At 38.4% G+C, this 12662-nt stretch overlaps 1 protein-coding gene across 6 annotated transcripts in view; it reads left to right on the top strand.

Annotated features, from left to right (window-relative positions):
- Nucleotides 1–12662, top strand: part of Wdpcp (WD repeat containing planar cell polarity effector) — a 270649-nt gene that overhangs the window by 69889 nt on the left and 188098 nt on the right. For 5 of the 6 annotated variants that reach the window (XM_051165343.1, XM_051165345.1, XM_051165344.1 and 2 more), the window contains 3 exons: nt 313–363; nt 3815–3885; nt 4144–4203. In XM_051165343.1, coding sequence (XP_051021300.1) covers nt 313–363; nt 3815–3885; nt 4144–4203 — 182 coding nt within the window. The remainder of the gene's footprint in view (nt 1–312; nt 364–3814; nt 3886–4143; nt 4204–12662) is intronic. The other variant, XM_051165347.1, reaches the window with a different exon arrangement.

Here is a 12662-nt window from a genome sequence, read left to right as displayed (position 1 = left end):
CATAGCTCTGATGACAGATGCTGCAGTCTCCCTTCTGGGCTTGGTTGCCGTTCCTTTCCTGTCTGATGAGATTGGAAGCTCAGAATATCAGCCCACCTGTTGTGTTTATAAGCCTTTTCACTGCACATTAAGGAAATGGCTTCTGTGACATGCAAACATACATTGTGACATTCTCTCTCAACTGTCCTTTTTAAAGCTTAGCATCATGTATTAATCTCAGTGTTTGCAGCAACCTATTGTATGTGTACACACTAAAGATAGGAGATACTTTAATAAAAACCAATACCACTTTTCTTCTTTCCTTTGCCACAGTATCAGCAGCAGAGTATGGTAACTTAGAAGAAAAACATAGGCTGGCTGAATGTAAGTTTACATTGTGTATATATATTTAAATTATTAGAAAAAAAGAGTGTTATGTTACAAATTAACTGTTTTCTGCACAAATTGTAAATGTTATTCTGTCTACATTTCTTACAATTACCAATTGTTATTGTTTGTGTATATGAACTCATTAATGCTAATAGTATGTATTAGGCATTTCTAATTTAAATCATTTAGAATTTTTACTGTGTATAATTTTGGTAAGATACATGTTTGTGTAAACCCAAAATTAGTATATTTGCATCTTTTTGAGACAGGGTTTCTCTGTGTAGCCTTGACTATCCTGGACTCACTTTGTAGACGAGGCTAGCCTCAAACTCACAATGATCCACCAGCCTCTTCCTCCCGAGTGCTGGGATTAAAGGCATGCGCCACCACGCCTGGCTTGCATTTAACATTTTTAAATAAACTATTTTTATTTAAAATCCTCAATTGGCCAATAAGCATATAAATGTCCAAGGTGTACAGGGCGACCTGACGTATCTGTCATTCAGGCTGTACGGCAAAATTCATGTATCTGCCCCCTCATTTCTGTGTGGAAAATGATTATAAGTCACGCTTAAATTCAGGAGCCTCTATTATTCACATTTTGCCTAAGTTGTTAACATGTTTTACTAGTTATTACTGTGTGTATGTATGCATGTATGTGCATGCCTATGTGTTCTTGTGTGTAATACAGCATGTGTGTGGAACCCAGAGGGGAATTGGTTCTCTCCTTCCACCATGTTGGTCCCAAGAATTGAACTCAGGTTGTCAATCTTTCCAGTAGGTGCTTGCATCTTCTGGGCCTTCTGGCTGACCCTGTCATGCTTATTTTAATAATGGGAGATTTGTTATAACAGCATTTTATTTAGTTGTTGTTAGTCTCAAAGATACAAGTATGGTTGTGTGTATAATGTAACTACAGCATGATATGGTTTTAATGAATTAAAGCTAATGTAATTTAAAGTTTTATTTGGAATAGCTAGATTTGAAAAGCCTTCCTTTTTCCCTTATTTTAAGTGATTGAACTGACATTTAATTTTTAGAATATTGCATTAGTATCTGCAACACATATCTTAAAATTTGTACATATGTTCTACACATCAAAATTATGTTTATAGAGCCAAATTAATTTGCTGAAATAAGATACATAGCAATTTCTACTTTCAAATTTAAATATCTATATATGCTGTATATTATGTGTATGTGCACATATGACATATACATTCATATATGTCATGTTATATGGAATTTGATGGAGGCGTCTCATTTAGGTCTGAGTTTTCCAAGGTCTCACTCTCTGTTCTTTTGTAGAATTATTAAATATGAGAATATAAAGATTAATTTATGTTTCCAATGAGTTTACTATGTTATTAGTATTATTCGTGTACTGTCTATTCATTTGTGTGTGGTGGGTGCTGGAGATAGAACCCAGGACTCCACATACACTAAGCAAGTGCCTTATTGCTAAGTTAGACCCCTGCCCCAATTTTATTAATTTTTAAAACAGATTTAATTTTAGCCTAACTTTGTACCTCTACTAAACAACCTTTCAATTGAAATTACTTAAAATAAGTTAAAAGTATATTGTTATTGATTTGTGACATTGATTTTAGAATTATCTTATTTTTTCCTTTATTAAAAATAGATTTTAAAATTTCACATATATATCCTGATTATGGTTTCCCCTCTCACTGCCCCTACCAGTTCCTCGCCACCTCTCCTCCCATCTGGATCCATTCTCTTTCTGTCTCACATTAGAAAACAAGCAGTCTTCTAAGGGATAATAATAAAATAAAACACAATAAATAATATATAATAAGATGAAACAAAAGCTAACACATTGGAATTGGACAAAAGAACCAGAAGGAAAATAGTCCAAGAGAAGGCACAAGAATTAGACACCCACACATTCACACGTTCAGGAATCCCATAAAAACGCTAAACTAGAAGCCATAATATATGCTCAGAGGACCTGGTGCAGACCTGTGGAGGCCCTGTGCATGCAGCCGCAGTTTCTGTGAGCTCACATGAGCCTTGGTCATGTTGATTGAGAGGCCTTGTTATCTTTTATTTATTTATTTATTTAATTTATTTTTTATTTTTTTCCCTTTTTAAAAAAATTTTATTTTATTAATTTATTCATATTACATCTCAATGGTTATCCCATCCCTTGTATCCTCCCATTCCTCCCTCCCTCCCGCTTTCCCTCTACTCCCCTCCCCTATGACTGTGACTGAGGGGGACCTCCTCCCCCTGTATATGCTCATAGGGTATCAAGTCTCTTCTTGGTAACCTGCTGTCCTTCCTCTGAGTGCCACCAGGCCTCCCCATCCAGGGGACATGGTCAGATATGAGAGAGGCCTTGTTTTCTTAGTGTCCTCCATCCCCTCTGGCTCTTCAACTTTTCCACCTCCTTGTTAGCTGGCTTCCCTGGACGCAGAGGAGGGACTTAATGGAGACACCCCAATTAGGGCTGAGTGTTCCACGGTCTCTCTGTGTGTAGTGTCTGGCTGCAGGCTCCTGCATCTGTTCTGTCTGCCACAGGAGGAAGCGTCTCTGACGATGGGTGAGCAGGGCGTTGCTCCATAAGTATAGCAGAATGTCATCAGGCGTGCTTTATTTTTATTTTTATTTTTTGAGAATAGTAGTTTTTTTTTAAGTGCAATGTTTTTAAGAACAGTGTCCTAGGTCCCTGGGCTGTCTGCTCTCAGCCCCTTGGTCATCCAAGCAGTGCCAGGAACGGCTTGGGGCTCATGGGGCAGGCTTTAAGTCAAACCAGATGTTGGTTGGTTACTCCCAAAAGCGCTGTACCACAGTTGTGCTGTCATGTCTTTCAGGCAGGACACCATTATAGACGGCCGGGCTTGTAGCTGAGCTGCTGTTTCTGTGTGAGAGCATTATCTCAGAGAGCACCTCTAATACGCATTGGTTAAAACTTGGATTTCTCCTTCTTTGCTACAATTGAAGTATATAGGGCTTTGGCCACATTTAAATTAATTTTCTACATATTACTTTTATATTCTGTTTCTTGCCTCACACATTTAACTTATTCATGAAACGTTTCAGGTCTCAGTTGGCCACTTACAGAGGTTGGAATTTATTTTGGGTTGAATTTTGACTGTTTTCTCAAAAAGGTTACTTAAATGATAAAGATCAGGCCGCTCACTACTAAGTCCTGCTGGATCCCTTGGCCTACCAAAACTTCTCAAGGGTTCTCTGAGTCTCGTTGGTTGTCATCACAACATTATAATCAGGGAGATTACTTTGTGGTAAAAATCCTGTTTCTGTAACAAAGCCTTTTAAAAGACTGTCATTTAGTGATAGAGCTGAAGTCCACTTCCTCTCAGTTATTGGGTGTCTCATTTTAATCCTCCGAGGCACACTGCTAAGCAGAGCTTCCTTATTTAAATCAGGTTTAACTAACTGTTGTACACGTTTTATTTGCCAGCACGAGATTATCCTTGGACACTCAAAAATAGACGCCCAGAAAAACTTCGAGACTCACTGAAAGAGTTGGAGGTATCTTTCAAAAGATTTCAAAATGGGAACAAACAAGTCTGTTTGAGGACATCTTTCAACACATTTAATTTTCATAAAGGACCAGCTCTCGGGGTGATGATGGCCTCGCTTCTGTCTAGCGAGAGCTTCCCACACACTGTGTCTTTGTGTGGCTTGTTGATTGCCTTTTTTTTTTCCCCTTGTAAATCAGAAGCACTTTAACTGATAATGACAAAGTGTGCTGCTAACCGCACTCTCTCTTTTTCTGTTGTCCTTCAGGAGCTGATGCAAAACAGTCAGTGCGTGCTGAGCAAATGGAAGAGCAAACACGTCTGTCAGGTGAGATGGTGTGACAAGCTTTCACAGCATCTCGCCAGTGGAGCTGAAAGCTGTGGAATAACTGGTATTCTTGTGCTATGATAGATAATGGAAAAAACTTTTCAGGAGTGGATATTTCATACTTTGAATGTTAGTCATTCTAAAGTGAACATTAGACAGATTGACACAGGCCACCAAGCTACCTCATTAACCAGTGTGGTTGTATTGACATACTACAAACACTAATAAGAATCTCTTCAGGCAGTGTTTTTCACTTGGGTTGTCTGGGTGTCATATCAGACATTCACTGGCATATTTTTTAAGTGACAATGATACCATAGGACAAAAAATTTCTAATAAACATTCTTATAAACACTTATGAATACCATGTTTATGGAAATGAACAAGCAAATAAGAGTGAAGCCTACTTTAACAGAGTTAGTCTTACATTTGACTCTCTATATGTTTTAATGTGGTAGCCACTAGTTATATGTGGCTATTTTTAAATAAAATTAAAATTTTGATTCCTCAGTTACAGCTGTCCCCAGTTTAAGTTCCTGGCAGTCAAGGATGCAGATACATGCCATTTCCACAGCAACAAGTTCTATTGGACAGCCCTGTGCTCAACAGGCCTAGACTTAGAACATAATCAGGATATCATAATTAACACACATTGACCACAAAATGCGGGACAAATATCTTAGCCATGCTGATACACTTAAAAAATACCATTTGTTTGGAAATTTTCCTTGCTCTTGATAAAAAGGATAATTATAGATATCTGTGCACTTACATTGTATCACCAATACCAATAATTATCATTTATTTTTGGAATAAAATACACTGTTTGAATTTTAATTTTTCTGCTTTCCATTACTTTAAAAAATGTGTAAACATTCTTGTTTATCGGTTAGGCCCACTGGTCTATCCATAAACCTCCTAACACTAAGTTCATAGTAATGACAAATGTAGCTTAATTTACCTCTTCAACATAGAGTATTATTTTAGTTAACTCTAATTTTCCTCTTAGAAAATTTCATTATTTGTTTTGTCTAAACTGTTCTGTCTTTAGTAATGGAGGCTAACTGTTGCCTTGTCATATGGCTTGAATTTCTACTTCCTAGACTATTTATAAGGCTGAGTGAATATTTTTAGAACCATAACACTTCTAAATTCCTCTCTAGAATACTCCTCAAAAGGATGGCATTGTTTAAAATCATAACTTATTTACATAGAAATATGTGGTGAGACCTTCATGCTTGAATATCAGATATACTCCAATAAGTTGCAGATTTAGTTCAGCTTAGCCTTGGAGTTCCTAATGCCGTTACTCACTGCAAAAACAGGCTCAAAATTATTTGACTGGAGGGCAAGCCTGCTGCCTACATTAAGAGGTGTGTCTCATGGCCTCCACCCTTACCACCACCTGGGGTAAGTTGGAACATGTCAGGCATTTTAAAAAATGCAGTGGAGAATCCCAGTTAGATGGTCGTTTTTAGACAGATGTCATTGCTTTTTAATTTAATGACAAGGTTTTTGTATGTGGTTCACATGGCACAGAAAGGATATCTTTCACTACTGAATTATTCAACTCAGAAAAGAAACTTCTTTTTAAATGATAGAGTATAAGAAAAAATTGTCTTTGTAATATCAGGAGACAGCCCTGGCAGCTCTGGCTGGTATACCAGAGAGTCTATTTTTGAAGTTCTAATGAGATTTACCTAATTTTATGTTCTATTTTATTTTTATTTTTATGATGGAAAACACTTTTCTAAAATAGACCTTTTACTAAAATAGACCTTTTACTCTCAGCACATTCTTGATATGATACGCTTTTGAAAGATAAGTTCCTCCGTGCCCATGACTCCGAGTCATTCCTTACGTCTTTAGGGCTTTTGGGAGACTTTCTAACATTATCTGTCAGGCAAGAGTTTCATTATATCTTTGAAAAATGTTTATGGGTTCCATTCCTGAAGATCTTTAGTATCACAGTAAGTTAAAAAATAATTTAGTGTTCAAGCTAGAATTTCAGTGTAAGGAAAGGGCCTGGGTCTGCTGGCCATTTCTGTTAGGGTTTGTTAAATTATACTAAGATCATGACATAAGTTAAACTCTGTTCTCACTGTCCCTCAGTCTCCTTTTATGCACCGTCCAGTGAGGCAGTTCCAAAGATCGCATGTGCTTGAATTCTAATAGTGCTTTCCTTCGACACACAGCCCTAACATGGCAGTGGTGGCTGTGCAGATTTATTTCTCTTAACAAGTTTCTGAAATAGCCCCACCTAGCCTCATTCACCCAAGTGTCCAGCTACCCTCCCAGGCTCATAATCACATCTGCCTCCCTCTGTGTCTCCTGTCAGAATGACCTTCTTCCTTCTCCTTCCCTCCCTCTGTCCCTCCTTTCTGTTTAACCCTGTCAGCTGGTTTCTTGTTTGTCTTCTTGATCTAGGGATAAGTTTATTTAATCCTGTGTACAGAAAACTCTTGGATTAAACTGCCACACAACAACCACTTGTTTGCAATAGATAGAAAGTTCTTGGATTAAAGGTGTGTGCTAGGGCTGAGCCACTCCACAACTAGAAACAGGTTTTTACAGTTCACAGTCTCAGGGTCCACAGTGGGGTCAGTTATCCTGAAACAGCTGTGCATCTGCATGCGCATCTGTCTGTCTGTCTCTATCTCTCACACCACAGCACACCACACCACAGTGTGTGCAAGCACATACACACACTACACACACACACACCACATACACATCTCTCTCTCTCTCTCACACACACACACACACACACACCTTATGCACACTCACATGTACTGCATACATACACACACCACACACACACACACACACACACACACACACACACTCCCGAACACATACTCTCTCACACATACACCACCAACACACACACACAGACCACACACACTCTCTCTAATACAAACACCACCACCACCCTTCACACACACATGTGTGTCCAAGCATACAAAGCCATACTTAGGTTTTAAGTGGATACTAGGGAATCTGACCTGGTCCTCTTGTGTTCACAGCAAGCACTCCAAAACAATCAGCTATATCTCTGTTCCTGGACACCCTTGATGCTATAGCATTTGGATTCTCGTCTCTGAATGAAGCCATTTCTCTACTGTGAATGTTTTTTAAAGAAATGATAAAAATTGGATTTATGGAATTCAATTTAGTTGAAATCTGTCTAAGGAATCTTTAAAAGATCCACTTGTTTAGAAATCTTTGAAGAGGCTGCTGCAGTGTAAGGGATTAAAGAGGGTGTAATCTGACCTTGGATCCGTATGACAAACAAGGATTTACAGGTTGTTGTTACCAAAGTTTAGTTTATGTTATTGATCCAATGACCTATAAATTGTAACATAAAAATAATTTTACCTAGTTATAATTTCAGAACAGTTTACATATCAACACTTACCTATATATAAATTTAGGGATTAAAAATTGTCTTTAGTAGTTTCCCCCCCCAAACTATGCCTGTTCCTAACTTGAGATTATTGAAAGCTATAAGAGACAATTTAGAGTTTTGGTTTCAGCAACTAGTAAATATGCTCTCATTTTTGTCTTCTTAAAAAACAATCAACAAAATATATTTAATAATTTTCTGCTTTGACTTTTAAAAAATCAAATTATATAAACTTTGTAAAAGGGAAAAATAGTTTCAGTTAAATACCTTTGAATAGTTTATCTCTCTGGTGGAATATTAAAGTCCATAGAGTAATGTCATAAATACTGGTTACTTTGTAATTGGTTGGAAATATTTTCATAAGTATAGATATAACCTTACACACTGATTTTTAGATTAAAATGTTTAGATTACATATATATGTATACACACACCACACAGTATAGTCAGTTTTATTCTGGTGTCTATCCATAATTGTTCTACATTTGTAGGCACATTCATAAAACACAGGTTCCAGTTTTAATTCCTGTAATAGGTTATTTGACCGGCTATATAAAAATAACAAATTTTCAAGTTTTTCATACATAATTTGTGATTTTATGCAACTCATTTGGTCTTAACTTTTTTGTTTTGTTTTCAATACATCTTGACTGAAGTTTCCCCTTTCTTTACTTCTCCCAGCCCCTGTCCGCTCCTCCCCGCATCTCCCCTAGGTCCCCTGTGTATATGTTATGGTTGCATAGCTTGGTGCTTTTGTGGGACACCTAACAGTGGGAGTGGCGTGTCCCTGACTCTTTGGCCTGCTTGGGAGGGACTCTTTTCCTTCCACTGGGCTGCCTATGAGGGGTTGTCTTTTTGTATCTTGTTGTACTGTGTTCAGTTGATATTCCTGGGAGGCCTACTCTTTTCTAAAGGGAAATGGAGGAGGAGTGGATCTCTAATTTTCAAAAAGGAATGTTTTTAATTCAAATACAATTGTATCACTTTTCCTCTCTTTTTTCTCTCTAGCCCTTCCCACCTATCTTCTCTTAAACCTTTCCAGTGTCATTCCCCACTTTCAAGTTGATTGCCTCTTTTTCTTTATTATACACACACACACACACACACACACACACACACACACATCTGTGTACCCAAATATATACATACAACTTACTGAGTCCATTTTTGTTGTTACTGTGTATATGGTTTGAAGGCTGACCACTCAGCATATATGACAACGAATATGGGCAGCCACTCATTGCCTTGGGGATGGAACCCTGTGAAATTCCCCTTTGCATATTAACATGTCCGTTGTATGACATGTTGTTCCAGTCTTGCTTTTGTGTAGCCATGCCTGGAAGGGACTCTTTAAATGCAGACTTCTCGTATTCTGGCTCTTAGAGCCTTTCCCCCTCCTTTGCTGCCATGCTCCCCGAGCCACAGATACAGGAGCCGTGGTGTACCTGTTGGTGTATCTGTGTATCTGTGTGTATCTGGTGTACCTGTTGGTGTATCTGTGTATCTGTGTGCATCTGCTGGGGCTGGGCTGCCTCAGTCTGTTGACCTCTGCAGTGTCCAGTTGTAATGGTCTCCATTTGGTTTAAAGAGAGCTTTCTTTGATGGAGAAAGCTACACTTGTATGTGAGTAAGTTTAATCTTTTTATTATATGCAAAATCAAGTTGGCTTCTTCATGAAATAGTAGAATACACTCCATGCTCTTAATACGGTCTTATCAGTGTCAGTGGCAGAATTTTATTTATGTGGAACCCATCATACCATATTCACTGCCTGCAGCCTTGGTAGGAGCTACGTTTAGGTGGGAAAGAAGACACGTAAAATCACCGAGACAAATGAGTGCTGCATTGCAAACATCAGGGAAGCCAGAGATACTATAAACATCAGCACAATCTGAAATGCTCAACAGATTTTACAGAGAAGTTATAATTTTACCAGACTTAAACAGAAGTATAAAATTTCGTTCACCCAAAGAGACAGAAAGGAGGATCAGTAGGAGTACCTATTTAGTCATGAGGAAGTGGGTCCATTTGGGGAAATAGTTTTCAGAATAGAGTAATTGGCTTGAAAAGCAGTTAAGTGTTTCCGTAAATAAAGATGTTGAATATTACAATGAGACACTGAGACTATGTCCTGTAGTACTGTAAATGCTTTTATATCGGAGAAGTACCATATTAAATTTAGTCTTACAGAAAGATTAGCCTAGCAGTGGGATGTAAGATAAAAAGACAGAAAAAATAGGAAAAAAGAAACAGGAAAAACAAGTGAGCCAGGAGGAATGAAATGATGTCAAAGGCTAGTCCGTGTCCTGGTGTGGTTTGGGAGTGTGGAGCTGAGTGGAGGGCTGGGTTGAATCCGCTGACCTGGTTGAAGGCCTCAGTCAAAGCCAGTCAGGTTATACTTTCATAAGGGATGGAGGTATCTTGGGAGAAAGTCTGAGAGCCAAGGAGGATCTGTTTAGTGGATAAGAGAGGAAAAACCCACCGCAAAACAGGAAGAAACAGCAGTCAAGAAGTGAGAGGCTGTGGAAAAGTGTGTGTGTGTGTGTGTGTGTTTTTAGAAATCAAAGCGGTTGGAAGTCAGAGGGTCTGGGAAACAGATAAAGGGACCGCTTCTTGTTTGGTTGTTGCTGATCTAAAGCCCAGTGTTGTGATTAAGCTACTAGTGAGTTGTGAGTACCCAGCAATAAACTTACCTGTGATTATTAGTGGCTACTGAAAATACTACATGGTTTATTTTCTTTCTGTTACAATTTCATACACGCAAATAATGTGTTTTGGTCAAACCTATCAGTTTTATCTCCTGTCTCCTGTACCATGATCTCCTTCCAGCTTCACGAACCACTCAGTGCTACAGTATATGCACGAGTGTAGGGCTGCCCATGTCACATGGTGTCCTCACAGGGCCACACCCCAGAGGAAACTGACTCTCCTCCTCCATCAGCCTTCAGTGCCAAGAGCTCTTCAACTGGGTTGAGGCTTTGTGCTCCCTTTCCCATCCGTGCTGTGGACTTGTCTGGCTTGATCTTTCACAGATCTTCTGCCTGAAGCCGCAGAACTGTATATTCATGTGTGCAGTGCCTGTGCAGTGCTCAGGAAACACTGTTTCACTGGGTTCATCTCCTGCCTCTGGCTCTTTCCTCAACAACCCCCTGATTTTGAGAGGAGGGGTATGAATACATGTTCGCTTGCTCTCTGAATCTAGACTCATTGTGGATCACAGCAATTTCATATGTGTTTTACACTGTTTGATATAATTCTAAAATTCATGGATAACTGCTGATTGAAACTGTTAGCTAAGACTTTATGGAGGATACTAGATTTCACTCAGGCTTTGAAGGAAGGACACAACTTAGGTGAGGAAAAGGAAGATTTCTGCCAAGTGTGTCAGCAGAGATAAGCTGTCTATAGATACTTTAGATACTTTAGAAATTCTTTCTCAAAAGATGTCTTTGTATATATTTGGTTTTTATTTGAATGCCTTAAAAATTCTGTGTAGTGTATGTGTGACTACGTATTTACATGATTCTTAATTTGTTTTAAACCGCACAAGGACTATTTGTTTGTTGTAGGGTTGGTCTGGTTTCCTTGTATGATAAACAAGTGAATATTACAATCTAGGAGCTTTTGGGGGCCAAGGAAACTTAGCCAGTATGTGGCGGCTTAGTACTGTTATCATTCTCTCACTTACAAAGTAAGCATATAAACAGCACGTATTATAAATATTTAAGATTATAGTAATGGATCATATATATATATCCATATATTCCTTTTTATATCATAAAATAAGCACGCAAATGTTACAGTCTACTAGAGCAGTGTTATTACTAGGCTTGTGCCTACCTATGTAGTCTCTTTCCATTCAACTTTCCTAGTTTCTCCCAGATAAAGATAGATCTTTAATTTTGTAATGGGGTCTTACTATATAGCCCAGGCTGGTCTTGAACTTGTGTGTTAAGATGGGACTCTTGCCTCAACTTCCCCATTTATTATCTCCACTTCACCAATGAGGAAACAGAGGTATATGGTAATTATACAATTAGTAGATTGCCAGAATTTAAACTGGCATTGTAGCTGTACAGTTTATGTCTTTAGTCACTATATACACCACACTCTTCTTCAACAGAGCATAAAATAGAAAAATATTCATGTTAACATACCCTCAGTCACAGCACAGTTGAACGTAGTTGACTGCAACTGTGTCATTATTATCACTTTCTCTTAAATTTTCATTAAATTATAGTAAGATATTTTTAAAAACTATGTTATATTGTGTGGGGAGAGGGTACTGACTCTGACATGAACTCTGGTGCCCCATGTTTCACCACTTCCCCTTGGTGGGGAGGCATGGCAGCACTCAGAGAAAGAATAGGAAGGCTACCAAGATGAGACTTGATAGGCTGTGACCATATGGTGGGGAGGAGGTCCCCTTCTGTCACAGACCTAGGGGAGGGAATAAGGTGAAAGAGGGACGGAGGGAGGAATGGGAGGATACAAGTAAGGGCATAACAATTGAGATGTAATGTGAACTTTAAAAAATGCTGTGTTATGAGAACAAAGAAAAGAACATGGTCGTAATAATGAGAAACCTATTAGCTTTAAAAACTAAGTGAGAATATGGAGCAGTACTTTGCTGAAACCAGTGGCTCTAACACAATATGTCACGGGAAGATAACATTTTGTGTCATAGAAAGCCAAAATGTTAAGATTTCTAAAGGTATCGAGGATACAGCATTGTGAAGCAGAAAATAAGAGACCATGTGGTAAGGGTGTGCGAAGAGCAAATGAGGTAGATGAATTTTCCGTAGACAGGAAACCAAACAGGTCTGGATGTTAAGCCATGACCAAGATAACTTATAACAGGAACTTGGGGGATCTGGCTTACAGAGGTCACCATACGACTGAAAAACAACCGTCTGTAAATATCAGGACTGCAAATCTGAGGCTAAAACTCAGAAAACAAAAAGAATTGGGGGCATGCAGTTAATAGAATTAAATTTACAAATTTAAAATGAATAGACAAAGAAATAAGAGTAGTGATTGTATCCTTGAAATT

Source organism: Acomys russatus, chromosome 22, assembly GCF_903995435.1.
Source record: "Acomys russatus chromosome 22, mAcoRus1.1, whole genome shotgun sequence".
NCBI classification, from domain to species: domain Eukaryota; kingdom Metazoa; phylum Chordata; class Mammalia; order Rodentia; family Muridae; genus Acomys; species Acomys russatus.
Note: the sequence above shows the minus strand (reverse complement) of the source record. Positions and strands in the feature narration are given on the sequence as shown.